At 54.4% G+C, this 27,621-nt stretch overlaps 1 protein-coding gene across 5 annotated transcripts; it reads left to right on the top strand.

The window, feature by feature from the left end:
- Window positions 1-183: 183 nt before the first annotated feature.
- QRICH2 (glutamine rich 2) lies at window positions 184-27,273 on the top strand. Of its 5 annotated transcripts, XM_044938598.2 has the most exons (21): window positions 184-1,257; window positions 1,555-2,349; window positions 2,520-2,609; window positions 4,240-4,299; window positions 4,717-4,827; window positions 7,869-10,560; window positions 11,812-11,897; window positions 12,999-13,096; window positions 13,591-13,705; window positions 19,174-19,434; window positions 20,155-20,277; window positions 20,362-20,436; window positions 20,626-20,790; window positions 20,886-21,007; window positions 21,646-21,711; window positions 21,949-22,050; window positions 22,625-22,828; window positions 24,010-24,157; window positions 24,469-24,556; window positions 25,485-25,610; window positions 27,062-27,273. In XM_044938598.2, the coding sequence occupies exons 2-21, from the start codon at window positions 1,840-1,842 to the stop codon at window positions 27,241-27,243; spliced, it is 5,424 nt and encodes a 1,807-aa protein (XP_044794533.2). In that variant the 5' UTR covers window positions 184-1,257; window positions 1,555-1,839; the 3' UTR covers window positions 27,244-27,273. The 5 variants fall into 5 exon arrangements, with proteins under 5 accessions (XP_044794533.2, XP_044794536.2, XP_044794534.2 ...); XM_044938601.2 differs by lacking the exon at window positions 27,062-27,273 and adding an exon at window positions 24,914-24,960 and having other exon boundaries at window positions 184-2,349; window positions 25,485-25,604; XM_044938599.2 differs by lacking the exon at window positions 21,949-22,050 and having other exon boundaries at window positions 184-2,349.
- Window positions 27,274-27,621: the final 348 nt, after the last annotated feature.

Here is a 27,621-nt window from a genome sequence, read left to right as displayed (position 1 = left end):
TAAGCCCTTTGCATTGGCATTTGGTGAGTCCAAGGCAATGGCACCCCACTCCAGTACTCTTGCCTGGAAAATCCCATGGACGGAGGAGCCTGGTAGGCTGCAGTCCATGGGGTCGCTAAGATTCGGATACGACTGAGCGACTTCACTTTCACTTTTCACTTTCATGCATTGGAGAAGGAAATGGCAACCCACTCCAGTGTTCTTGCCTGGAGAATCCCAGGGACGGGGGAACCTCGTGGGCTGCCGTCTATGGGGTCGCACAGAGTCAGACACGACTGAAGCGACTTAGCAGCAACAGCAGCAAGCCCACACATCTCACCCTCCAGTACAGCTGACGCTTAATCCAAAAGCTTCAGCTATGACTCTGTGACCTGGCTTTATGTTTTCTAATGTAGGAGTGTATGCACAAAAGACTGCAAAGAATTTTTTCCCCTCTATTTTTTGGCCACTCCTTGCAGCATGTGAGATCTTAGTTCCCCAACCAGGGATCGAACCCGTGCCCCCAGCAGTGGACACGCAGAGTCCTAACCACTGGACCACCAGGGAGGTCTGAATAATTTGTTCTGATCTCAACAACCCATCTGAAGGCCTGTTATGTGTCCGGCTCTGGGAATATAATTGTGAACAAAAATCCTTGGGTGGTTAACCCTCATGGAGGTTACAGACTGGTTTAACTCCATTTCCAAGAAACACTGCTTTTATTTTGGAGGGGGGTAGGGAATGAACATGGAGGAACCAGTTCAAACTAAAAATTTGACTTTGAAAAGTAGTGAAAATAATATCTAGTATAAGTGCTGGTGCAGGTTTTCTTTATCTGGAAGGTAAACACTGCAAGCGGTACCCATTTCCTGGGAGACTCTGGTATGGGAGAATAAGCCTCAGTTGCTGAGAGCATCACTTTCCCCCTGGTCTTATCTCATCGGCCCTGCCTTGTAACCAGGGGAGATGCTGGCACGTGACCACGTGAGTCTGTTCTAAGCAAGGCCAGGGCAGCACAGAAAGTTCTGTCAGCTGGCGGCTAACTGGAACCACCTGGATACTGTGACTGGTCTTTAAGTTACCTTCCCTTCTGATTCAGCAAAGATATGGGAACTGTGCCCGAGGGGCCAAGGTCTCACGACTGTGTCTCTTGGATTGCCACTGCTCTGTGAAGGGAACACATAAAACCCAGTGGCCATGGGGCCTTTAACTTAAATCTTTGCATTACTGTGATACCACCCGCCCCCCTCCTCAGCGAGTGAATCAGCTGGTATCTAGGTGAGCCTTAGGGGGCCTCCACCCTCTTACCCCCAAATTGATGTGTTCCCTGGGTGGGGGTGGGGGTCGTTTACTGAGAACAAAAATTGGTGGCTCTTTGGGGGTGTGACCAGGGCTTTGCCGACCCATTAGAACAGGCTCTCCTTGGGTCAGGTGGCTTCAAGGACCGGCAGGTCTCCTCGCAGAGGCCAACTCTCCGCGAGGCGCATTCTTCCGTGGAATCCCCCGAATGCGCGTGGGGGCCCCCACAACCGGGCAGCGAACGGGGCCACGAACTTCGTTCCAAACGTCCGCCAGCTGCCTGGACACTGCACTCCCGAGTTCGAGCTCAGTGATCGGATGGCGGCGGGCTGACGGCAGAGGCTCTGCTGTCCCGGGACCCGGGTTTCCCGGGAGCGAAGAGTGGGAAGCCCAGTGGCCCGGCGCTACCTCTCCATCCTCCAGAGAGGCTCCAGACCGAGACTGGTGCCCAGCGCGGCTGAACCCAGGGGCAGGGCCGCCCCGGGGCCTCTCAGGGGCCCGGAAAGGCCCCGGAGGCGGGGCAAGCAGTAAGGCGGGCAGGGCCGCCCGAGAAGGCGCACGATGCCGCCCGCGACGGCGGCCCCCTCGGTCTCCCTCCGGGAGCTGGCCGACCTCGCCATCGGCACTCCGGAGGTGGGCGCCGTCAACTTCACGGCCCTGCACACGCTCCTCGTGGCCATGCTCAAGAGCCTCAACCTGCAGGATACGCGGATCGACTTCCAGTCTCCGATGCTCGACCAGAGTCGCTCCATTGAGTCCCCGCGGGTGTCGACCAGCACCCCGCAGCTGCCGGCGCCCAAAGAGAGGCGAAGGAGCAGCGTGGCCAGGGCGCAGACGCTGGAGACCCAGGTGAAGGACCTGGGCGGCCAGGTCCAGGACCTCGGCCGGCAGCTCAAAACCATGGGGAGCCAGGTGCAGGCCATCGTGGCGCACGTGCAGCACTTCCCCACCCAGACTGGCGGGCTGGACGACCGCGACTGGCTGGAAACGAAGGATTTGGCCCTGCTGACACAGGAGAAGGGGCAGACAGGGCCGACGAAAGGCAAGAGGGACAGCAAGCCGGTCTTCCAGGTGGGTGTGCGGGCGGTCCGCCCCCTCCAGGCCGCTCTCCAGCGCCCCGCCCCCAGGCTGAGCTTCCGAGACTCGTTCCTGGGAGGAGTCCCGGAGCCTGGAGCCCGGAGGCAGGCGTGGGACGGCCAGGCCCAGGCCAGGAGCCCCACGGCTCGTTTTCTACCTCGCAGGGCCCCGAGCTGCTCCAGGACCTCATGGAAGACATGAAGATTTTGAAGGAAGCCCATCGAAAGAAGGAGCAGCCTGAGTTGCAGCCCGAGGTGAGGGCGGCAGGGATTCCACCTTGGGAAGCTGAGTGACCCCCTTCCTGGGCAGCCTCCTTCCTCCCCGCTGTTTACCCGGGGCTCACCCACCACTTGTCAGACACCCATGCATCCTGAACAGACCCAGAGAGGGCCCAAGAACTCAGAATGTTCTGTAAGTGACTTTCCTTTAAACTAGAATAAAGGAGCAAGGTGGTGGGTGTTGAGGGATAAAAATTTGGTCCAAGAAAAGGGAGCTAGAACGCAGAGGGTATGAGTCACCACCCACAGCCCCCCACGCAACACCTCTCTCACTTGGATCTTTGTTTCCTTGGAGAGAGAAGCCAGAAGTCCTGAGCTAAGCATTTCCCAATGAACAGCAGAGTCCTGGCGCGTTTCAGTTCCAGGAGATACCAGGCCAGGCTCCTGTTTCAGGCCCATACGAGGCCGAGCCTAGGATTAGAGCTGGAAGAAGGAGGAGCAATTAGGAGGGAAGCCCAGGGAGAGAAGAGAGGTTTCTTCTCAGCCCAGGCTGAGAAGAGAGACTTGAGGGAGAAGAAAAGCTCAAAGGAGGAGGCCACCGAGACCCTAGAGGGGACTTGCCACCAGGCCTACGTGCCCATTTCATCTCAGGCCTCCAGCCCCCAGCCAGACTCATTTTTGCTCTGGGAAGCTTTTCTTTTTAAAGTTGCGGTGGTTTTAGGTTTGTGGCTTCTCCAGTGGCTCAGCAGTAAAGAATCCCCCTGCAGTGCAGGAGGCCCAGGTTTGATCCCTGGGTCAGGAAGATCCCCTGGAGGAGGGTATGGCAGCCCACTCCAGTATTCTTGCCAGGGAAACCCCAGGGACACTGGAGCCTGGCAGGCTATGGTCCATGGGGTCGCAAAGAGTCAGACACAACTGAAGCGACCAAGCACATTTTTAGATTTGGGGTTTGTCTTTGGCCTTTAGACTAAAGGCTGTCTTACCTTTAGATTTGTTGTTTCTGGAGGTTTGCCGAAGTTCTAAGGAGCCACTTGTTGTTTTGCTAAGTTGTGTCCAACATTTTACAACACCATGGACTGTAGTCCACCAGGCTCCTCTGTCCAAGGAATTTCCCAGCCGAGAATACTGGAGAGGGTTGCCATTTCTTGTTCCAGGGAGTCTTCCTGACCCAGGGATTGAACCTGCGTCTCCTGCATTGGCAGGCGGATTCTGTACCACTGAGCCACCTGGGAAGCCCCAAGAAGCCGCTTTAAGTGGTAGCGATTTGCTTTGATCCTTCAGAGGCACTTTCCCCTTTAAACAGTGCAGACTTAAAGACACCCAGTCATCTTTGTTCTTGAGAGGTGAGGTCAGTCTGATTCCAAAGTCCCACTAGTGGGTTGTATAAAATGCATCCTGGGACCAAAGAAAGGGTCCCACCCCCACACCATTTTTGTCCAAGGCACGCAGCCCCCGGGTACCACTCACCACGCCCCATGTCCCTTCCTCTTGTTGGCTGGGAAGAGAATGGGGAGCCTGGCTTGGCAAGCTTCTCTGTACCTTGGGCTCCTCTAAGACCCAAGGACCTCCTTTCCTCTTCTGCCGTGCGTGCGTGTGTGTGTGTGTGTGTGTGTAGGGGCCACTGGAGGGGCTGTTTTGATCCTTAATCTTTGAACTCTTCTTCCAGCACCTCCTTCAACGGATTGAAGAACTGGAGAGGATAATTAGAGAAAAGGACGAAGTCCTGGTAATATCAGCCAGTTCTGCGGGAAAGGGTGGTGAGAGAGGGGGTTAGGGGGTAGGATGGTTGCCCAGAGCCTGGCCCCTCTCCCGGGACTCACCCAGATTCCCACCCCAGGCGTCCCACCCTAGAGTGAAGGGTGATGTATGTCCCCTGCCTCTTGGGGTGCCGTCCCTGGCGTGTGGGAACATCCCTTCCCTGCTCATAGGTCCATCTGGGGCCCACACGGGACACGAAACCAGCCGTCCACAATTCACTGGTTTCCTGAAGGACAGCACTTCTCCTTGGGGCTTTGGAAAGACCCACCCCATCCTGTCCTGTTCTGTTCTGTTCTGTTCCTAAAGCATCCTGGGATTAAACGAGGGGTGTGTGTGTTCGGTGTGTGTGTGTGCTTGTCTGTGCGTGTTGTCTTTTCACTGTCAGGAATTATTAAACCGGAAGCTGAGTGTGATGCCGTCTTCAGAAGAGGCCACCATGGTCACCTGGGAAGAGCTGGAGCAGGCGATTACTGATGGCTGGAAGGGCTCACAAACAGTAAATAATGGTGGGGGTCCTGGGGGTGGGCAGCCTTGGAAGGGGCCCCTGAACCTCACAGTGTTCTGTTATGTGGATGTTTATGATTTCCTTCATGAGTTTTCTATTAATATTATGGATAGTTTTAATGTTTTTCTCCAAGCTTATAAGGAACTCTGCTCTAATGTGACATTCACACAAGTGAAGGTATTCATAGGGTAAAGTCCTAGAAACAGAATACATGTTTATAGTTTGGCTAGCTTTGGCCCAAATTGCCTTTCGTGGCTGTGGTTCTGATTTGGAGTTCCACGAGCAACGGAGGAGAGAACTTGTTTCTCAAAACTGGATTTTGTTTGTTTTGTTTTTAAAAAATATTTATTTGCTGCATCAGATCCTGGTTGTGGCATGTGAAATATTTTTAGTTGCAGCACGTGGGATCTAGTTCCCCAACCAGGGGTCGAATCCAGGCCCCCTGCATTGGGAGCATGGAGTTTCAGCCACTGAACCACCAGGGAAGTCCCCAGAGCATAGATTTGATTTGCTTTCCTAGCTTTTCAAAGTTCCTTTAAAGTCTGTCCTAAAACGCATGAGTCCCTTCACTATCTGTGCACAAAGGTGACCAACCATGGAAATAAAACCCGTTCAGGGAGCCTTTTGCTGATGGTGATTTGTACACACGGGTGGCATCTGCCTCGAGGCAGTGCACAGGGTAACCAAACCAAGCTTTCTTCATCTGAATAAAGTGGGTATTTTCAAATGACCCTCAAGGACAAGGATCAGGTGCCCTTTTGGTCTTGACATTCCTCTTCCTCTGACTTTGTGTATCTGGATTCCTCAGAAAGGGTCCCACGGATGGACCGACAAGCAGGGGAAAGAGAGTGGGCCCTTTGGCGCCACCAAGTGGCCATCTGGGGTGCGCCAAATACCGTCTTGGTACAAAGACACCCTTCTAGTCTCCTTGTTTTCTGAGTTCAGGGCCCTCTTCGAGTAAAGCAGCATCAGAGAGTTCAAAGAAGAGCCTGCAAACCAAGTGACCAGCCTAGAAAAAGGTGGTCTCTGCTTTCACTGTCATTTTTTTAAAGCCTAAGTTTTTTTGCATTTACCCACATATCACTATTCTGTGTTTTGAGTGAGCAGCACATTTTTGGGGGTGCCAGCAGAAGACACCTGCAAGACCTAAAAATAAGCCTTGACAGAAGCACCTCTAGACTTTTTATTTGTCCAGAAGTAAGAAAGTGTCAGGGTTCTGACGGTTGCTCAGAATCACGAACAGCCCCAGAAGCAGATGAGAATAAATATAAATATTAATTTTTGAGAAGCAAGAGTCAGTTAGTAATCATAATGAAAGCAGTGGAGAGTTTCAGTCTCTCAAGCTGAGGAAATACAACACGCTTGAGCCCAATTTTTTTTTTTTTTTTCCTTTGTTGGCAGTAACTCTAAGGTGATTGTGAGGTATACCGCCTGCATCATGAGTAGACAGGCAGGATTGAGGCTTGGATGTGAGTACAGGGGGTGGCGGGGGGGGGTGTGTGTGTGATGAGTACAGAGGAGTAGATTCCACGCTTGGAGATGCAGACGTGAGGAAGGACACTGTCCATGTAGCAACTACAGTTCAAGGAGCTCAGAATCCACGTGGAAGATGCTCATCCCAGGACCTGAGTATGGAAGGACACTGACCGCTTGTTCCCCAGGGTGTGTTCTGATGGCTGACGGGGCAGGTCTTTGCAGCTTTGCTCATATGCCCGGAGGTGCTGCTGATGCTTCTCTCCCACCTTCTTTTTCTCTCCTTCCTCCTCCTCCTCATGGTATTTCTTCAAGAAATTCTTGTATCACTTGCATCCCTAGGGGAGAGGTCTTAAAAGAATCTTCTGTAAAATAGAGTTGACTCCCTCCCATGATTCATCTTCTTTTAGAATTTGGTTTATTCTTGACCGCACTGGGTCTTTGTTGCTGCATACAGTCTTTCTCTCGTTTCAGTGAGTGAGGGCTGTTCTCTAGTTGCGCGGGCTTCTCACTGTGGTGGCTTCTCACGTGGCAGAGCCAGGCTCTAGAGTGCGGGCCCAGCAGCTGTGGCACATGAGCTTAAGTTGTTCCACGGCATGTGGAATCTTCCTGGACCAGGGATCAAACTAGTGTTCCCTGCATTGGCAGGCAGATTCTTTAGCACTGGACCACCAAGGAAGTCCAGAAGCATGGAATCTTAACCACTAGACCACCAGGGAGGCCTCTTGGTCCCCTGTAGATAATCTGTTTTCATAAACAATGCCTCAGACTCTGTCTTTGTACATGTATGCCTGTTCTTTTGTGAGAGTCAATACGGACAATTCCTGTCTTTAGAGTTTCTGAGTTTGTGCTTTACATTTTAAATACATGGTTCACTTCCCTACTGTGCATACTTCTACTGCCAGCCATGGGTCAATGGTGGAGGAGACTTTATATTGTAAACTCAATCAATTACTCATGTCCTTTATTTGTAGACTCAGTAAAAGTTGGAGTTGATCACGTGATTTAGCAGGTCCCCCCCCCCCACACTTTTTTTTTACTTTATAGTTTGGCTGTGGTGAGTCTTCATTGCTACGTGTGGCCTTTCTCTAGTTGTGGCGAGTGGGGAATAGTCTCTAGTTGCAGTGCATGGGTTTCTCATTGCGGTGCCTTCTCTTGTTGTGGTGCATGGGCCATCTATGCCCATGGGCTTCAGTAGTAGTGGTGTGCAGGTTTAGCTGCCTCGCGATATGTGAATCTTCCCAGACCAGGGATCAAACCCATGTCCCCTGCACTGGCATATGGATTCTTAACTACTGGACCACCAGCAGGCTCCCCCCTCCTGTCTTCTATGAGGAAAATTACATATAAGGATACCATTTACAAATGTACAGACTCAACTGTCTTTTAAGCATGTCAAAGTCAGTCTTTGTGTCCAGCTTAGTTTTGTAAGGGTGCTTGTTTTTTCCCCAAGGGCTCTAAATCATCTTCATCAGATACCCCAGACTTCCTACCCTCGGACTCCTACCATGAGTACTTTTTCCTTAGAGTCACTGATTTCTTTCTTCCTCTTTCACCAGATCTCAGAGTCAACAACAGGACTTCAGCGGCGCAAAAGACAGAGTTCCATAACATCAAGTGACCTAATTGCAAGTGGAGTCTCCACAAAATACCCAAGTGTTGACCAGGCTATAGACTCTGCTGGTTTCATCACAAACAAGACCTTTTCAGGAACCAGCGGCATAGGATACCCCTTCGATGGGCCTCCTGGCAGGGAACGAAGCAGAGTTTCCTCTGCCACTGGGTTTCCGGCTAGAGAACAGCACTTAAGGGCCCGTGATGAAGCTGGCTTGGCCAGACCCCATCCGCCATCTATGTCCCAGTTGAAGGCAGAGCCAGATCGCCGCCGGTCTAGAGAGCAGCACAGCTCAGGGCATCTACGCAGAGATGAACGGGATGCCCACCTTGGCCCAGCGTATCAGGATGTGTTCTTGCCCAGAGATCGACACCCTCAGGTGTCTCCAGATCAGCACAGGGGAGTGTTCGCAAGCCAAGGCCACCTCTATGCAAGGCCAGATCAATATGGATTCGGATCGTTTGATTCGGATCAGCTTGATTTGCTGTATCCCAGCGCTTATGTGCCTGGCGTGGTTCCCATCAGTGTGGATCAGGTTGGAGTGATGCTGCCTGGAATGGATGAGCAGGAAGTGGTACTAGCTGGCATGGCTCAGAGTGATGCGGTGCCACCATTGGTGCCTGGCAGAGATCAGCCAGAATCAGAACAGCCTAGTACAGATCAGCCTGGTACAGTTCCGCTTAGCACATATCAGCTTCCTGGAAGGGATGAGAGTGGTATGGGACCACTTGGCACGTATCAGTCTGGAGTGGAACCTCTTGGTGTAGATCAGCATGGATTTGTAATATATCCCATGGATCAGCAAGTTTTTGTACAGCCCAGTTTGGGAACATCTGGCTTCATACAACCTGGCACAGAGCAGCATGAGATGATCCAGCCTGGTGCAGGCCAGGCTGGTGTGGTGCAGCCCGGCGCAGCCCAGGCTGGTGTGGTGCAGCCCGGCGCAGGCCAGGCTGGTGTGGTGCAGCCCGGCGCAGGCCAGGCTGGTGTGGTGCAGCCCGGTGCAGCCCAGGCTGGTGTGGTGCAGCCCGGCGCAGGCCAGGCTGGTATAATGCAGCCTAGAATGTATCCACGAGGTTTGGTACAACCTGGGATGTATCCACGAGGTTTGGTGCAACCTGAAATGTATCCGCGAGGTTTGGTGCAACCTGGTATAGGTCACCCTGGTTTCATGCAGCCTAGAATGCATCCACGAGGTTTGGTACCACCTAGAATGTATCATCAAGGTTTGGTGCAGCCTGGTGCAGGTCAACCTGGTATGCTGCAACCTGATATAGGTCACCCTGGTTTGGTGCAATCTGGTGCAGCCCAGGCTGGTGCGGTGCAGCCCGGTGCAGGCCAGGCTGGTGCGGCGCAGCCCAGTGTAGCCCAGGCTGGTGTGGTGCAGCCCGGTGTAGCCCAGGCTGGTGTGGTGCAGCCTGATGCAGGTCAGCCTGGGTTGGTGCAGCCCGGTGCAAGCCAGGCTGGAGTGGTGCAGCCCGGTGCAGGCCAGGCTGGAGTGGTGCAGCCCGGTGCAGCCCAGGCTGGTGTGGTGCAGCCCGGTGCAGCCCAGGCTGGTGTGGTGCAGCCCGGTGCAGCCCAGGCTGGTGTGGTGCAGCCCGGTGCAGCTCAGGCTGGTGTGGTGCAGCCCGGTGAAGGTCAGCCTGGGTTGGTGCAACCTCAAGTGGATCAGTATGGTTTAGTACAGCCTGATAGAGGTCAACATGGCTTTTTTCAACCTAATATATCTATGCCTGGCTTGGTCCCACCTGGGGCATATCCTCCTGGTCTAGTCCAGACTGGTGCCTATCCAGGTGGTTTGATCCAACATGGTGCCTACCCACGTGGCTTCATGCAGCCTGGTGCCGATCAGCAGGGTTTGGTTCAGCCTGTAATAGATCCCCGTTGGGGGAGGCAATCTGGCACAGGTCGAAGCATAATACCACCAGGCACAGAGCTTCTCGGGTTTCCAACATACCATGCCGATTCTCAAAGTTTTACATCACCACGCCCATACCAGCAAGGTGTGGCAGCTCCTGGCAGGGATCAGTATGGTCGGGTGTCATCACTCCTAGCCAGTCAAGGTCTGACACCATCAGGTACAGACCGAGAAGGTTTGGTACTACGAGAAATGTATCGACAAGGTTTGCTGCAGCGTGGCCCAACACCATTAAGCACAGCTGTAGGATCTGCACCCCAGGATCAACAGCATTTGGAAACACCTGAACCAGAGCAGCGTGATCAGGCTGTTCCCGACTCTATCCCAGACTCCCAGTGCCTAATGTATGGTGGCCCAGGGTATCAAGGTGTAGATCAGCAAGTCCAGGTAGGTATGGGTCCAAAAGAACTATATGTCTTACGTCAACCTGGAGTTTCTGTTCAGACTTCCCCAAGCCAAGAGGCCCCCTTTCCCAGGAGCACACACTCCTTTGACTCTCTGAACCGAGGCTCAACCGAAAGGAGTGATACTCAGAGTGAGAGACATGAATCACTGGATAAATTGGCTCCTAGCTTCCCCATAGCAGTGGAAACATTTCGTATGATGGGAGAGATTATCGCCCTCTACATGGAGCTTAAGGAGAACATAAAGGACCTGGATGAGGAACAGGCTGGCCAAACGGACTTGGAGAAGATCCAGTACCTGCTGGCACTGATGGGTGGGTGCTGCATGCACAGAGGAGAGACCATTGTCCTCCTCCTCAGCTGATTTCATCCTTTTCTCCTCCTGAGCCTCTGCCTGAGACCCCCGAAAAGGGCATTTCCATTCTCAGCCATTCTGGGTTCTCCCATAGCCCTCAAGGGTCCGAGTTGTTGGTGTTTAGTCACTAACTTATGTCTGACTCTTTGCAGCCCCATGGACTGTAGCCCGCCAGGTTCCTCTGTCCATGGGATTTCCCAGGCAAGAATACTGGAGTGGGGACTTCCCTGGTGGTCCAGCGGTTAAGAATCCACCTTCCAGTGCAGGGGAACACGGGTTTGATCCCTGGTCAGGGAACTAGATCCCACATGCTGCAGGGCAACTAAGCCCACACACCAAAACTAGAGAGAAGCCCTCGAGCCACACGACAAAGACCCTGAGTGCTACAACTAAGACCCGATGCAGCCAAATAAATAAATATTAAAAAGAAAGAAAGAAAAAGAATACTGGAGTGGGTTGCCAGTTCCTCTTCCAGGGGCTCTTCCTGACCAAGGGATCAAACACACATCTCCTGCTTGGCAGGTGGATTCTTTACCATTGAGCCGCCTGGGAAGCCCTCAGGGTCCAAGGGATGAGATTAAACCGGTAGGAGCGAAGGACCCTCAAGAGAGGAGGAAGGCAGGTTCCTGTGCCTCTGCTGGACTCTCTGGAAAGCAGCCAGGAAAATGCTGAGCAAGAGGAAGACGACTGTGTTGGGTTGGATGGGGAGAGAGAATGTTGAAAAATTAAACTTAACCTTTGCACATTCACAGCTCTAGCCCCAGAGAATTAGGGTTTGAGTGGCAATTGTGGGTTAAATGGGTAATTTCCTTTAGGATATTAAGCATTAGGTGGACTTTTAAGGTTAAGGATTTTGTTGTCATTGTTTAGTTGCTAAGTTGTGTCCAACTCTTATGTAATCCCATGGACTGTAGCCTGCCAGGCTCCTCTGTCCATGGAATTCTCCAGACAAGAATACTGGAGTGAGTTGCCATTTCCTCCTCCAGGGGATCTTCCTGACCCAGGGATCGAACCCATGTCTCCTGCATTGCAGGTGGATACTTTACCACTGAGCCACCAGGGGAGCCCTAAAAAGACACTCCTTTCTTCCCATCCCCTCTCCACCCTAGCCCCCAGGAAAAGCCAGATAAATGATCCATGTTGTTCTTCATTGTGAGGCTGGGATTGGGAGCCATTAGAAATCTGATTTTCCTGACTCTGTTCTCCATAGTCAAGAAGTCCATACCCCCTGACCTGCAGGAACAGCTGAAGACCTTAAAGGCCTTGACCAAAGAAATTCGACAACAACAAGCAAAAGTAAGTAAGGGAGGGTCTACCTGCTTTGCCTTCCAATGCCAACAATCCCACTTTCCATTTTCATTTTCATGGACTACACAGTCCTGTCACCTCCGTTACTATCACATGGAACTTTACAGTCCCCTCCGATGGGAAACACACCCCAGGTTTCAGTGTGTTTCTTTCCTGGATCGAAAACCTGACATTCAAAGCTATTAAGATTCCACTGAGCCAGCAAGGTGGCCTGGGCTCCTTTCATTACATGTGGTCGTTTCCAGTAACACCCACTGTCCCTGGAGCAGCCTTGGAGTTTGTGGGACTGTCTGGGGCCAGCAGTCATGGCGAGGGGCTGTTAGGTCTTCACTCCTTCTCTCTGTCTCTGTTTAAGGTTTTTATTTTGATGTGGATGATATTTAAAGTCATTATTGAATTTGTTACAGTATTGCTTCTGTCTTTTTATGTTTTGGTTTTCTGGCCCTGAGGCATGTGGGAATCTTAGCTCCCCGACCAGGGATTGAACCCATACCCCTTGCATTGGAAGCTGAAGTCTTAGTCACTGGACTACCATGGACGTCCCCAGTCATTCTCTTAATGCCAGCTCTCTACATCCACGGGCTTCCCTGGTGGCTCAGGTGGTAAAGAATGCACCTGCAGTGCAGGAGACCCTGGTTCAAATCCTGGGTTGGGAAGATCCCCTGGAGGCGGGCATGGCAACCTACTCCAGTATTCTTGCTCCCATAGACAGAAGAGCCTGGTGGGCTACACTCCACGGGGTCGCAAAGAGTCAGACACAACTGAGCGACTAAGCAACAGCATCTCCATCTACAGGGTAGACGGACTGAATGTCAGGAAGGGGCCTCAGGCTTTGCTAGAGGTTTGGATTAGGATTAGGGGGTGGGGTGACTTGCCCGGAGGTCCAGTGGTTAGGACTCTGCTTTTGCTGCCAGCAGCCTGGGTTCGATCCCTGGTTAGGAAACTAAGATCCCGCAAGCCTCACGGTATGGAAAAAAAAAAAAAGAAAGGATTAGGGAATGAGGGAGGAGCTTGCTGGGCCTGCAAAGGTACATTCAGAAAGCAGAGATCTCAAGCCCTCCTGACACTGCTCTTCCATTGGATTTGTAGATGGAAAAGATGAGCAAGATCCTGGAGGGTCATGGGGAGAAAGAACTAGGAAAGGAGGAGAAAGGTGGCCCGCTGAACCTGCAGCTGGGTATCCTCAGGTAAAATCCCCTGGCCGAGTGCAGCTTGTGTCCTGGCATCACGTGTTCTCAGCTGGTCCCCTCATTCCTGAACTGACTGCTATCTTTGATCTGGATCACGTCTGCTCTTCAGATTGTCCGTACCTAGTTCAGGTTGCTAGCGGAAGTTTCCCAGGTTCTTAAAACAGTTCAGCACCAGGGCTTGGAAGAGCACCACTCTCCCCGGACAAAAAGCTCCCTAGATTCTGTCCACAGTTGGAGGCTTCAAAGCATTTGCTGGAGCCCCTCAGAGCAGTCTCTGTGCAGGGCCAGGCCTCACCCCCTTGAAGCCTCTCAGCCGGGCACGCTGGGCACCCGCCTCCACGGCAGGCAGGGCCTTGGACGCTTTAGGCAAGCCTGGAGAGGGGATGTGAAAGAGCACCGGGCTGCCTCCTGCATCCTTGATGGCCGGCGCTTGGCCATGGCGGGCCCTGGCCCCTGGGCGGGTAGTGGGCTGGACCATCTCTTGCGCACAGAGTCACCATGGCCGACATTGAGAAGGAGCTGGGTGAGCTGAGGGAGAGCCAAGAGAAGGGCAAGGTCAGCATGGAACATTCGGTCTCCGAAGCCTCCATTTACCTGCAGGATCAGGTGAGGACCTTCAGCCACAGGGAGGAGGGCCCTTCTCAGAGCTGGCTGAGGGCGGTGGGGATGCTAAACGCTTATCCGATATATACTGGGCAAGTATTTTCTCCCTTTCTGGGAGTTGTCTTTTCACTCTCCTGGGAGTGCCTGCCTTTACATCGTGAGTATTGGTCACCCCAGAATGTTCCCAGTGAGGACTGTCTGGACTCAGACCAGCTCTCTGAGTGCCCATAGAAGGATCAGATGGGCAAAGTCATGGGCCCAGGGGGCTCACGACAGGAACCCCTTTATGCTAGAGGGCCCATTCAGGACCCCCTCCAAGTTTGCCAGGACGGCGGTGTGCACCATTTCACCACCCAGGACTGACTGTCTTGGATAGGATGGCAGTTGATGGTGTGTTTGAGTCACGTGTTATCCCAAGGCTCAGGCCTGAACTTAGCCACCTCTGGGGCTCCCCAGGGCCACACCTGAAGGGCATCCACCCGCCGCTGGGCAGGCCCAGCTCTTGACTCTTCAGAAGAGTGTTAACTCTTCTGGTGGCAAGAGTCATGCTGAGCTCAGGCCAACAGGAGCCTGGTTGAAAACACAGACGTGTAGAAGAAATTGGGAAGGGCAAAATTCCAGGCCAAGGGGCCAGTCTAGCCCGGGCCACTACCTGTGTGTCCTTGTGTGTCTTTTTTGAAAAAGATTTCTTTCTTTGTTTATTGGCTTTGCTGGGTCTTCTTGGCTGCGTGCGAGGGCTTTCTCTAGTTGCGTTGAGCAGGGGCTACTCTTGAACGCAGTGCAAGGGATTCTTACTGCAGCGTCTTCTCTTGCCGCGGAGCGCAGGCTCAAGGCGCGCGGGCTTCAGGAGCGGCTCTAGAACGCTGGCTCAGTCGTCGTGGAGCACCAGGTTAGTTGCTCCTTGGCATGTGGGATATTGCCGGACCAGGGATCGAACTGGTGTCCCTTGCTTTGCAAGGCAGATTCTTAACCACTGGACCACCAGGGAAGCCCTCTGTGTCTTTTGTGTCTGTCTGCCTCCGTGTCCCTTTCCTTATCCATCTTTCTCAAATACTGCCGTATCTCTCTTCCCTTCTGTATTCCGTTGGCTTTTTTTTTTTAATTTATTTTATAATTAGAGGATAATTGCTTTACTATGTGATGTTGGTTTCTACTGTACAACAACACAAATCAGTCATAATTTTATATATATATATATATATGTATCTCCCCTCCCTCTTGGAGAAGGCAATGGCACCCCACTCTAGTACTCTTGCCTGGAAAATCCCATGGATGGAGGAGCCTGGTGGGCTGCAGTCCGTGGGTCACGAAGAGTCAGACACGACTAAGCGACTTCCCTTTCATTTTCACTTTCATGCTTTGGGGAAGGAAATGGCAACCCACTCCAGTGTTCTTGCCTGGAGAATCCCAGGGACGGCGGAGCCTGGTGGGCTGCCGTCTATGGGGTCGCACAGAGTCAGGACACGACTGAAGTGATGCAGCAGCAGCCCCTCCCTCTGGCGCCTCCCTCCCCGCTCCCATTCCACACCTCTGGGTCATCACGGAACACCAGGCTGGGTTCCCTGTGTCAGTCGGCTTTCTTATCTCTCACACATGGTCCAAAAGGGCTGCCCCAGGCCTTGCAATGTCACATGCTTCCAAGAAGGGGGGCCCTAGGTTGGCTCAGCCCCTCTCCCCGAGGCAGGCAACACGTCACAGATCTTTGGGCGGTCTGGTGTCCACCCAGGACCAGTCCTTTATGGGGACAAACTGGGACCATGGGATCCAGAAGAGAGCAGGAGGGCCAGTGGAGGGAGCTTGTTCCCACCCAGGCCGTGAGAGACCCCTGCAGCGGTGGCGCTGGCCACACCCTCTCGTTTTAATGGAAGTATAGTTGCCCTACAATATTACATCAGTTTCAAATGTACAACATAGTGATTCAGTAGTTTTACAAGTTATACTCCACTGAGGGCGTCCCAGGTGGTTCAGTGATAAAGAATCTGCCTGCCAAGCTGGAGACATGGGTTCAATCCCTGGGACAGGAAGATCTCCTGGATAAGGAATTGGCGATCCTAAACGACTAAACAGCAACACACTCCATTGGAAGTTATTATAGAAGAATGGCTCTGCTTCCCTGTGTTGCACAGTATAGCTTTGCTGTTTATTTATACAGTGGTTTGTACCCCTTAATTCCCTCCCCCATCTTGTCCCTCCCTGGCCCTCCCTCAGCTGTAACCACTAGTTCATTCTCTAGATCTATGGGGTCTGTTTCTGTTTGTTGTATTCACTAATTTATTTTTTAGACTCTACATATAAGTGACAACATACAGTATTTGTCTTTGACTTACTTCACTAAGGATAATACTCTAGGTCCATCCATGAAAGTGAAGTGAAAGTGTTAGTTTAAGCTCACTCATGTCTGACTCTTTGCAAACCCATGGACTCTAGGCCTCCAGGCTCCTCTGTCCATGGAATTCTCCAAACAAGAATACTGGAGTGCTTAGCCATTCTCTTCTCTAGAGGTCCATCCAAGTTGTTTTGCAAATGGCAAAATTTCGGTTTTTATGACTGAGCAGTATTCCGTTTTCATACATAAGCCACATCTTCTTTATCTGTTGATGGGAACTTAGGTTGCTCCATGTCTTAGCTACCGTATCTAGTGCTGCTGTGGACATTGAGGTGCGTGCATCTTTTTGAATTCATGTTTTCATTTTCTTTAGATACATAACCAGGAGTGGAATTTCTGGATCATATGCTAATTCTATTTTTAGTGTTTTTAGAAATCTCTGTACTGTTTTCCATGGTGACTGTACCAATTTACATTCCCAGTAGACTTTTTGATGCTAGCCTTTCTGAGAGGTGTGCAATGATATCTTATTGTGGTTTTGACTTGCATTTCTCCAATAAGTAGCGATGTTGAGCATCTTTTCATGTGCCTGCTGGCCATCTGTATACCTTCTTTGGAAAAAATGTCTACTTAGGTCTTCTCAGTTCAGTTCAGTGACTCGGCCGTGTCCAACTCTTTGCGACCCTTTGGAGTGCAGCACTCCAGGCTTCCCTGTCCATCACCAACTCCCAGAGCTTGCTCAAACTCATGTCCATCGAGTCAGTGATGCCATTCAATCATCTCATCCTCTGTCATCCCCTTCTCCTCCTGCCTTCAATCTTTCCCAGCATCAGGGTCTTTTCCAATGAGTCAGCTCTTCGCATCAGGTGGCCAAAGTATTAGAGTTTCAGCTTCAGCATCAGTCCTTCCAAGGAATATTCAGGACTGATCTCCTTAAAAATTGACTGGTTGGATCCTCTTGCAATCTAAGGGACTCTCAAGAGTCTTCTCCAACACCACACTTCACACGCATCAATTCTTTACCACTCAGCTTTCTTTATAGTCCAACTCTCATATCCATACATGACTACTGGAAAAACCATAGCTTTGACTGCTGCTGCTAAGTCACTTCAGTCATGTCCAACTCTGTGCAACCCCATAGTTGGCAGCCCACCAGGCTCTGCCATTCCTGGGATTCTCCAGGCAAGAACACTGGAGTGGGTTGCCATTTCCTCCTCCAATGCATGAAAGTAAAAAGTGAAAGTGAAGTCGCTCAGTTGTGTCCAACTCTTTGCGACCCCATGGACTGAAGCCTACCATGCTCCTCCGTCCATGGGATTTTCCAGGCAAGAGTACTGGAGTGGGTTGCCATTGCCTTCTCCATAGCTTTAACTAGACAGACCTTTGTCAGCAAAGTAATGTCTCTGCTTTTTAATATGCTGTCTAGGTTGGTCATAGCTTTTCTTCCAAGGAGCAAGCATCTTTTAATTTCATGGCTGCAGTCACCATCTGCAGTGATTTTGGAGCCCAAGAAAATAAAGTCCCTCACTGTTTCCCTTGTTTCCCCATCTATTTTCCATGAAGTGATGGGACCAGATGCCATGTTCTTAGTTTTTTGAATGTTGAGTTTTAAGCCAACTTTTTCACTCTCCTCTTTCACTTTCATCAAGAGGTTCTTTAGTTCCTCTTTGCTTTCTGCCATAAGGGTGATATCCATCCATTTTTAAATCAAGTTGTTTGATTTTTGAATGTTGAATTGTATGAGCTGTTTATATGTTTTGGATATTAACCCCTTATCAGTCAGATCATTTGGAAATATTTTCTCCCATTCCATAGGTTATGTTGGTGGTTTCCTTTGCTGTCCAAAAGCTTTTCAGTTTAACTAGGCCTCATTTGTTTATTTTTGCTTTTATTTCCTTTGACTTAGGAGGCAGATAAAAAAAATATTGCTACAATTTATTTTTGGTTGCGCTGGGTCTTCGTTGCTGCTCGTGGGCTTTCTCTAGTTGCGGTGAGCAGAGGCTACTCTTCACTGCAGGGCACAGGCTTCTCACTGCAGTGTGGCTTCTCTTGTTGCAGAGCACAGGCTCTAGGCACATGGGCTTCAGAGTTGCCGCCCATGGGCTCAGATGTGTCAGGTGGGGTAGTTGCTCTACGGCATCTGGGATCTTCCTGGATCAGGGATCAAACCCATGTCCCCTGCATTGGCAGGCGGATTCTTCCAGCGGACCATCAGGGAAGTCCTATTGCTACAATTTATGTCAAAAAGTGTCCTGCCTGTTTTCTTCTAGGAGTTTTATGGTCTTGGTTTTACATGTAGGTCTTTAATCCATTTTGAGTTGACTTTTTTTGTAGGTGTCATTAGAAAATCACGTTCTCTTATTGTTATTTACATACTAAATGGGGAGAGAGCGTGTGTGAGCCCAGCGCTCCTATGCCCAGGGCCTGGAGCAGGACCTGAGTGTTGCCAGGGTCCTCAAGTGTTTGTGGACTGACTGACAGACAGCATCACTCTGGGATTTAGCTGGAGGAGATACATTCTCACATTGCACCAATGGGCTGGCTGGAGAAAGGCACAGAAGCCCCCTTCCTGCAAGGGCTTAATCAGCACCTGCGCTCCCCTCCCTGGGAACACCGTTCACTGTTTAATGGACAGACATCAAGCACCTGCCATGAGCTGCATACCCTGCGAGGCACCGAGGCTCCAGCAACGGCCTGGATCACAGAGGTCAGGGCAGAAAGGCTGGCGGTGACTGTGACTCGCTCACTGCCCTGCACCCGCCCTCTCTCCCGCACCCAGTTAGACAAGCTCAGGACGATCATTGAGAACATGCTGGCCCCGCCCTCTTTCCCCGCACCCAGTTAGACAAGCTCAGGACGATCATTGAGAACATGCTCGCCCCGCCCTTTCCCCCCGCACCCAGTTAGACAAAATCAGGACGATCATTGAGAACATGCTGGCCCCGCCCTCTCTCCTGCACCCAGTTAGACAAGCTCAGGACGATCACTGAGAACATCTGGCCCCGCCCTCTCTCCTGCACCCAGTTAGACAAGCTCAGGACGATCATTGAGAACATGCTGGCCCCGCCCTCTCTCCTGTACCCAGTTAGACAAGCTCAGGACGATCACTGAGAACATCTGGCCCCGCCCTCTCTCCCGCACCCAGTTAGACAAGCTCAGGACGATCATTGAGAACATGCTGGCCTCGTCCTCCACGCTGCTGTCCATGAGCTTGAACATGGCCCCGCACAAGACCCTGACCACCCTGGCCCCCAGCCAGATCGACCCTGCGGCCACGTGCCCGGCCTGCAGCCTGGACCTGAGCCACCAGGTCAGCATGCTGGTGCAGCGCTACGAGCAGCTCCAGAACATGGTCAGCAACCTGGCTGCCTCCCGGCCCTCCAAGAAGGCCAAGCTGCAGAGCCAGGTGACGCGCCTGCCTCCCTCCTGGGTAGCTGCAAACGACTGCCCGCCAGGAGCCGCTTGGGGAGTCCCCGGGGGAGGGATGTTGGGTCACTTTTGCATGATGGAGCCCTTGAGCAACCGCCCGAAAGTGCCTGGTCTTTCTGTAGGGTCACAGCGAGGGCAGCCATCAAGCTGGCCCTGGGGACAGGGGACTGGGGGGCAGAGCTGGGTCCACGGTGGGATGGGGACAGCATAGCTGGTGGAGGGGTGGAGCAGAGCCATTCTCGTGCCTCGGGGATGCTGACATAGCTTTAGGGTTTGTTGCCTGCTCCTTCACACTGGTCTTCTGGTCTGTTTCTCTCTTCTCCTATAAAGGGCAGGCCTGCTGTGGGGAGTGGAGAGCAGGGAGGACCACAAGTCCCTGAGACCTGTCTCTTGGACTCCAGAATTCACACTCAGCTCAGGGCAGGAGGGGAGACTGTAGACCACATCCCAACTCTCAGGGGCCCCGGGGCAGCTCACCACCTCTACCGATCACCTGCACCAATGGACAGGGTCCCTGGAGGCTAGTCCATGGAGAGGTGGTAGTGGGCTATGACGGCAACCCAGGAGGCCTAGAGTGGGGTCTGATGTCGGCCTGTCCGCTGGGTGATGTTCTAAGGGCTCCCCTGTCGGGGGGGCGGCAATACCCCAGGTGGGGATGGAGGGGCTGCCCCAGGGAGCCTGCCTTTGTCCTGCATAGGATGAAGAGCTGCTGGGCCATGTCCAGAGCGCCATCCTGCAGGTGCAGGGCGACTGCGAGAAACTCAACATCACCACCAGCAACCTCATCGAAGACCATCGGCAGAAGCAGAAGGACATTGATGTGAGGGCTAGCAGGGTGGTGGGGAGCAGGGCTGGGGCGCGACCGGTTCCCTGCTCCTTATTCTCTGCTCCCTTGGCCTCCCAGGTGCTGTACCAGGGTCTGGAGAAGCTGGAGAAGGAGAAGGCCAACAGGGAACACCTGGAGATGGAAATCGACGTGGTAAGGCCAGGCCTGAAGAAAGGCTACCCAGGGAGGTCCCATCGCTCCCACTCTTGAAAAGGCAGAGAGAGGAGAGGAGCCCAAGGTGGGATGTGGGCTCAGCATCAGAGTTGAGCTACGTGGAGCAGGGCCCCGCCACGGCTCTCTCCCATCTTGGTGGGGGCGCATCTCGTCCCTGTCTCTGGGCAGAAAGCTGACAAGAGTGCCCTGGCGGCCAAAGTGAGCCGCATCCAGTTCGACGCCACCACGGAGCAGCTGAACCACATGATGCAGGAGCTGGTGGCCAAGATGACGGGGCAGGAGCAGGACTGGCAGAAGATGCTGGACAAGCTCCTGGTGGAGATGGACAACAAGGTGACCCGGGCAACGCCTCCTCCTCCGGGCACTGCAGACCGCCACCTGCTTCCTCAGAGCTCACCTGGTCCCCGTCCCCCACTTCCTCCCCCAAGCTGGACCGCCTGGAGTTGGACCCGGTGAAGCAGTCACTGGAGGATCGGTGGAAATCCTTGCGACAGCAGCTCAAAGAGCGCTCTCCACTCTACCAGGCGGACGAGGCAGCCGCCATGCGGAGGTGAGGCCCAGCAGGGGCGAGGGTGGGCCGGCTGGAGGGTCCCCATGTGTGTTCAGAGGGACTGGCAGATCCTATCTGGGACTGTCCAGCCATAGGAAGGGACAGAGCTTGAAAAGCTCTTGTAGCTCAGGCCGATTCATATTATAGCAGAGAGAGGGAAGGGAGGGGGGCGTAAGGTTCTCTGGGCACAGGTGGGAGGGGGTCCACAGCCCCCAGAGATCAGCTCCCAGGGTGACAGGCCCCAGCCCACCAGAGGCAGAGCCTGCGGGGGCAACTCCTCCTGGGGGTGCCTGGCTCATGGCAGCTCGAGTCCCAGCATTTCCATTCCTGGCCACCAGAGGGCTGTCAAGGCTTACACAGGGCACCCACCCCACCCCGGGGCCCTTGAGAGCCCTGCAGGCTTTGGGTTAGGGTAGATGGGTGCTAGATGTGTGTCCAGAAGTGGGCATCTCTAGTAGCTGATGTGTGCAGGGAGTGGGGCCCAGACCTGCCTCTGGTGGCCTGGGGCCCCGTCCCCCTGGGCGTTGAGTGTCCAGCCTACCAGCCAAACCCTCTGAGTTCTCCATCCCTCCCTCTGGGGCCCTCTGGGGCCCTCTGGGCAGGGCTCTCCCCCTCTGCGTGTGTCCCATCCCTCACAGGCAGCTCTTGGCACACTTCCACTGCCTCTCATGTGACCGTCCCCTGGAGACACCTGTGACTGGACAGTGAGTACCCCCAGAAGGTGGACGTGATGGGGGCGTCTTCTGTCCTCCCTGCCTGCCTCCAGCTCGTCTGCTCCTCCTCTCTCTCTGGTCCACTGTATGCCCCGGGCTGCTCTTACCCCTCGGCCTTCAGTCCCTGGGGTGGGAAAGCTCCTCTGGCAGGTGGAGTGTGAGGAGTGGGTGATGGGTTTGGATGCTGGGGTTTCTCACTCCGACCCTCCCTTCCCTGCCCCTGCCCAGAGTCATCCCCATGACTCCCGTGGGCCCCTGCCTGCCCGGGCACCGCTCCGTCCGCCCCTACACGGTCTTTGAACTGGAGCAGGTTCGGCAGCAGAGCCGCAAGTACGGCGGTGCCGCGGGGTCCTGTGAGGGCTTTGCAGGGGGTCTGGAGGGCGAGAGTGGGGGCTGGGGTGGGGTGATGCTAGGGCGCTTTTTGAAGCAGCTCCCAGCTGTTCGCAGGGCAGGAGCATCAGAGCAGGAGGTGCAGACCTAGTAACCACCTGCCTTTGCGCCCCTGCCAGGAGTCCTGGTGGGACGTTGCCTCTGAGACTTCCCCCCTACCCCGGCCCTTTCCCTGCTCACACTGGGCCTGGGAGGGGGTGTGTTTCATGCCCTCAGGGGCTCCTGCCCTCCTCCCCACAGCTTTCCACCTCCTGAGGCCGGGGGTTCAGCAGAAAGGCTGGTTTTCAAAGCTGCCCTTGGAGCCCACGGGGGCCAGGGGTGCGAGGGGGTCCAACGGACTGGGCTGCTCTCCTCTCTGGCTCTCCTGCATGCTCTCGGCTCAGGAAACCCTCCCCGGCAAGCCCGGCCCTGGTCCCTGGGGTTCGGTGGAGGGGGCTCCCACTCCAAAGGGCCCTGCTTCCCAGGGAGGGTGCTGGGGCGTGGCTCACTCCTCCACTGGGCCCGCACCCCACAGCCTGAAGCTGGGCAGCAGCGGCTTCCCACGGGGGGACCTGGGGCAGGTGGAGCGGAGCGTGGGGCGCCTGCGCACCATGCACTCCAAGATGCTCCTGGACATCGAGAAGGTGCAGATCCACTTTGGGGGCTCCGTCAAGGCTAGCAGCCAGATGATCCGCGAGCTGCTGCAGGCCCAGTGCCTCAGCTCCCCCTGCTACAAACGGTGGGCAGCCGGGCTGGGCCCGGGAGCCTGGCACCAGGGAGGGCAGAGAGTGTGTGTGTGTGTGTGTGTAGAGTGGGGCAGCGGGGAGGGCAGAGAGTGTATGTGTCCGTGTGTGTGTGTGTGTGTGTGTAGAGTGGGGCACCAGGGAGGGCAGTGTGTGTCCGTGTGTGTGTATGTAGAGTGGGGCACCAGGGAGGGCAGAGAATGTGTGTCCATGTATGTCCGTGTTTGTGTGTGTGTGTGTGTGCAGAGTGGGGCACCAGGGAGGGCAGAGAGTGTGTGTGTCCGTGTGTGTGTGTGTGTGTGTAGAGTGGGGCACCAGGGAGGGCAGAGAATGTGTGTCTGTGTGTGTCCATGTTTGTGTGTGTGTGTATGTGTGTGTGTAGAGTGGGGCACCGGGGAGGGCAGTGTGTGTCTGTGTGTGTGTGTGTGTGTGTGTGTAGAGTGGGGCACCAGGGAGGGCAGAGAATGTATGTCCGTGTGTGTCCGTGTGTGTGTGTGTGTGTGTGTATGTGTGTGTGTAGAGTGGGGCACCGGGGAGGGCAGTGTGTGTCCGTGTGTGTGTGTGTAGAGTGGGGCCTCCATGTAGGAAGAGTATGTGATTGTGTATGTCTGTGAGAATGTGAGCGTGTGTATAAGTGTGTATGAAAATGTGGGTGTGATTATATGTGTGAACATTTATGTGTGTGTTTTTGAGAGAATGCAAGAGAATGTGTATATGTGAATATGTGTGAACATATGTGCGAATGTGTTTGAGAATCTGTGAACACATGTATGTGAATGTGTATGTGTGAGTGTGAATGCGTGTGAACAAGTGTGAGAGAGCACTGTTAAATGTATACTGTATGAGCAGATGAATGTGTGTGTATGCGTGAATGTGCGTATGAATGTGTGAATGCCTGTGTGTGCATTGTGAGTGTGTGAGAGAATGTGTGTATGTCTGCGAACTTATGTGTGAATGTGTGTTTAAGGATCTGTGAATACACATGTGTGAATGTGTGTATGAGAGAGGGAGTGTGTGTGTGTGTGTGGCCCTCAGGAGGCCACCCTGCTCGCTCACCCCCTGCCCTGTCCTGGCTAAGCAGTGGCTGGAGCACCCCCCTCACCTGCACCCCCCCACCCCCACCGAGGCGTGTCCCGGGACACACCCGCTCCCCGTGACTCTGCCGTCTCCACCGCAGGCTGCCAGACATGGCTGATTACAGCTACTCCTCCGCGCCCCGGCCCTGCGGGGGCAGCCACACCCTCACCTACCCCTACCGGCGCATTCGCCTGCAGCACCTTTCGCAGGGACTGTACCCCACCGAGGAGATCCAGATCGCCATGAAGGTGGGGACACTCCTGGAAACCACCACAGAGGCTCCCCCAGGGGCCCCCAGACTCCCAGGTCCCTCCTGAAAAGCCACCAGCAGTCCCCTGCTTGGCCCTCAGCCTCGGGGGCGGTTTCTTAATCAGACTCAGTCAAAGCCTCAGGTTCTTTTCCTTTCCTGGGAAGAAGACAGCCCTCCCGGCCATCTGGCCCGTCCCCTTCACCCTGTCACTCAGCCCCTTCGAGGGCTCTGAGCACCATTTGGCTCAGAGAGGGGATAGGAGGGGCGCTCAGGCGGCAGGTGGCCATGGGTACCCACCCGTCTCCACAGCACGACGAGGTGGACATCTTGGGCCTGGATGGACATATTTACAAAGGACGGATGGAAACAAGGCTGCCGGACCTCCTGAACAAAGACAGTGAGTGTCCAGATGGCCCAGAGGCCCTCGGGCTCCTTGCTTGGGTCCCGCAGGGTCTGTCTGGCTCCTGGAGGCCCCAGCACTTCTTGGGGCCACCAGACCCCGACTGCCTTCCTCCTCCACCTCCCTGACTCCAAACGCCCCCAGGTCAGTGTTTGCAGAGGGGGACAGCTGTCCAGTCTTAGCCAATTAGCAGGAATGCCGTGGCCCCATCTTTTCTGGCCAGCCTTCATCCGCAGGCTGTCACTCCAGTTTTTCCACCTAAGCCTCTGATCCCAGCATCACCCATTCTTCAAAACTCTTCCTGAGCCCCCTACACTCTGTGAACCTCTTGTGTTTTGGAATGTCCCCTTCCAGTTGGCCATCCTGGATGTGCTTTGTCACCTCCCTCTGGGTCTTAACAGGTGTGTATGCATCTTTCTAGTCACTTCCCCTCCCGAACTGTAAACCCAGGGTCAGAACTCACCCAGCACCTGGCATGGGGCTGCTGTCCGTGGGTAGATATTGGAGTGAGTGGATGGATGGATGGCCAGATGGCCAGACAGACATACAGGGGGATGAAGGGCTTGTTGTTGCTCAGGTGCTAAGTTATGTCTGACTCTTTGCGACCCCGGGGACCGCAGCACGCCAGGCTCCCGTCCTCCACTATCTCATGGAGTTGGCTCAGATTCATGTCCACTGAGTCGGTGATGCCATCCAACCATCTCATCCTCTGCCTCCTTCTTCTTTTGCCTTCAGTCCTTCCCAGCATCAGGGTCTTTTCCAATGAGCAAAGTGCTTGCTTATAAAGGGCATTTCCACGAATTCAGACTGAGAAGGGCGCCCGCTGAGGCAGGCTGAGACCAGCAGCCCACCGCCCTCTCCCCTTCCCCACGGCCCCCTCAGAGTGTGTCTCAGAACTGAGCCTCCCTGCTCCGTCTCCCATCAGACGCGGGGATGAAGCACAAGAACAAGCAGTCCCAGCCACACGGGCATCGGCAGCAGTCCCTCAGCAACGGCGGCCAGCTGCCCTCGCGGCCTCAGAGCGCCCAGACGCTGGCTGCCAGCGACTCAGGTAGCTCCTCCCTGGACGGAGGGTCCTTCTGGGCGGCACTGCCTGCCGACCCTCCTCCTTGCCCTGCCCGGCCCCTCTCCTGCCTGTGGCTGGAATATACCCTATTCCCCCGGAGAGAAGGGCCTGGGAACCGAGGGATGGGATGCGAGGGAGGAGAGAGAAAACCCTTCCCTCCTGGGCGTCTGCTTTGTGCCAGGTCTGTGGGCAGATACTGTCACTGCTCCCATTTCACAGAAGAGGAAACAGGGGCGGGCTTGCGGCCTGAGCTCTGGCTCCAGGCCCAAGTCCTTCCTCACTGCTCACACGCACCGACTCTCCTGGGCCTGCGAGGCCCCCAGGGTCCGTGCTTTCTCCAGAGGGGCCAAATCTGGCCTGAAAGCCCAAGGGCTAAGTGTTCCCCCGAGGTTTGGCTACCCATGGGGGCGAGAGAGGGACAATGGCCTGGAGCCAGGGGGCTAGACCACTTCCGGGTGACTCTGAGCACATCTCCCCCTCCTCCTGGACAGTTTCCTCATCTGTCAATAAAAGGGTGCTGGATTCTGGCTGCTAAGTTAGGAAGCCCCCTGCAAAGTCTAAGAAAGCTGCTGCGTTTCTTCTCATGAAACCTTATGTACCCACAATGCTTTGCAGCTACTTGCTGGAGGCCCAGGGAGCCCCACCGCACCCCCACCCAGGTCTAGAGCCGCAGCCCAAGGTCCTCTGCACCAAGCCTTCCAGTTCCAGCCCCCAGTGCCTGCAGGAGGCAGAAACCAGTACAGGGGTGGCAATGTGCAGCCTCGCCTCTGCCAAGGGTTCCTCACTGCTGAAGAGCTTTACACGTGTGAATCAATAATTTGAATCCTCACACGTTAAAAGATAGGGACCATTGCTGGTCCCACCTACAGCTGACAAAGCCAAGGCACAGAGAGGTTAAAGTACATGCCCAAGGTCACACAGCTAGAAAGCAGCAGAGCCGGAGCTCAAAGGCAAGCTGTCTGGCCCCCTCAGAGTGTGTCTCAGAACCAGCACTGGTGATGAAGGCAAATAGCTGGGGTGGAGGATGCAGCAGTGGGCAGACCGCGTCGGCCTGTGGCTCTGGCTCCCAGGACTGTTCTTGGGGGAACTTAGCTTCCTTCTCCCTGGCACCCCAGTGTCCACTCCAAAGGCACATTACGGAAGCAGAAGGGGGCGCTGTCTTAAAAAGAGAAACTCGTGCCCTGATTTAAGTCAGTGTGGCCTTAACAGTCCCTGTATTAATAGGGGAAATGTTAACAAAGAGGCAGGCTCTTGGCCCCTGACTTATTTTAACTCAGAGTATCAAGGAGTGTGGCTCAGGGGCTCGTAGGAGAGCTTGACCCTCCAGCATGATGTCCTGGCTCAGCCTGGTTAGTGGGGCTTTGGGCAAGCCAAGGTGGGCCACCGGTGGGTGTGGGAGTCAGCCTGAGCCATCTGGGGCCCCTCCTGTCCCGCAGCTCCTTCCCGTCATCAGAAAGACAGACCTGTCTCCACCGAGGGCCGTCTCTCCCAGCCGAACCCAGCCCACCTGCCCGGCGAGGCGGCAAACCTGCCAGCGGGACTGGACGTGCACAGGGCCGCACCTGGGGAGGGGCTCGAGGAGCCCACCCAGGGGCCGCGGGCCACCTCTGCTCACTGAGCAGAGCTATAAATAAACGCTTAGGAGAAAGCTCAGGGCCACGAGGCTCCTCTGGTCCTGGTTCAGGTGGGATAGCAGACTTCTTGCAGCCTGACGGACGTGGCTCCCCCAAACAGGGCCAGCTGTTCTCTGAGGGCACCAGGGCTTCAAGAGGACTGAGTATAGCACCCAGGGCAGGGAGGCGGCAGCGCAGGCCAGACCCCAGGCCCTAGGGACTGGCAGGCCTGCAGGGGTTGGCCCTCTCCCGACCTTGGCTGGACCCGGTGCTAAGGCCTTCTCTGGCACAGGCAGCGCCTTCCCTTTGGGTAAGCGCCCAGGGCACTGGAGGGTTTAGATGCTTCAGGTCCGTGCTCAGGCTGTACCCTGGGGCGAAGCTTT

This window comes from Bubalus bubalis, chromosome 3 (genome assembly GCF_019923935.1).
Source record: "Bubalus bubalis isolate 160015118507 breed Murrah chromosome 3, NDDB_SH_1, whole genome shotgun sequence".
NCBI lineage: Eukaryota > Metazoa > Chordata > Mammalia > Artiodactyla > Bovidae > Bubalus > Bubalus bubalis.
Note: the sequence above shows the minus strand (reverse complement) of the source record. Positions and strands in the feature narration are given on the sequence as shown.

Excerpts from the sequence above, each read along its gene's own strand:
- QRICH2 (XM_044938598.2), top strand. The coding sequence starts at position 1,840 with ATGCCGCCCGCGACGGCGGCCCCCTCGGTCTCCCTCCGGGAGCTGGCC. Across the intron at positions 20,791-20,885 it reads TGGTGGAGATGGACAACAAG|CTGGACCGCCTGGAGTTGGA; the intron begins GTGACCCGGGCA and ends TCCTCCCCCAAG. Across the intron at positions 24,158-24,468 it reads AGATCCAGATCGCCATGAAG|CACGACGAGGTGGACATCTT; the intron begins GTGGGGACACTC and ends CCGTCTCCACAG.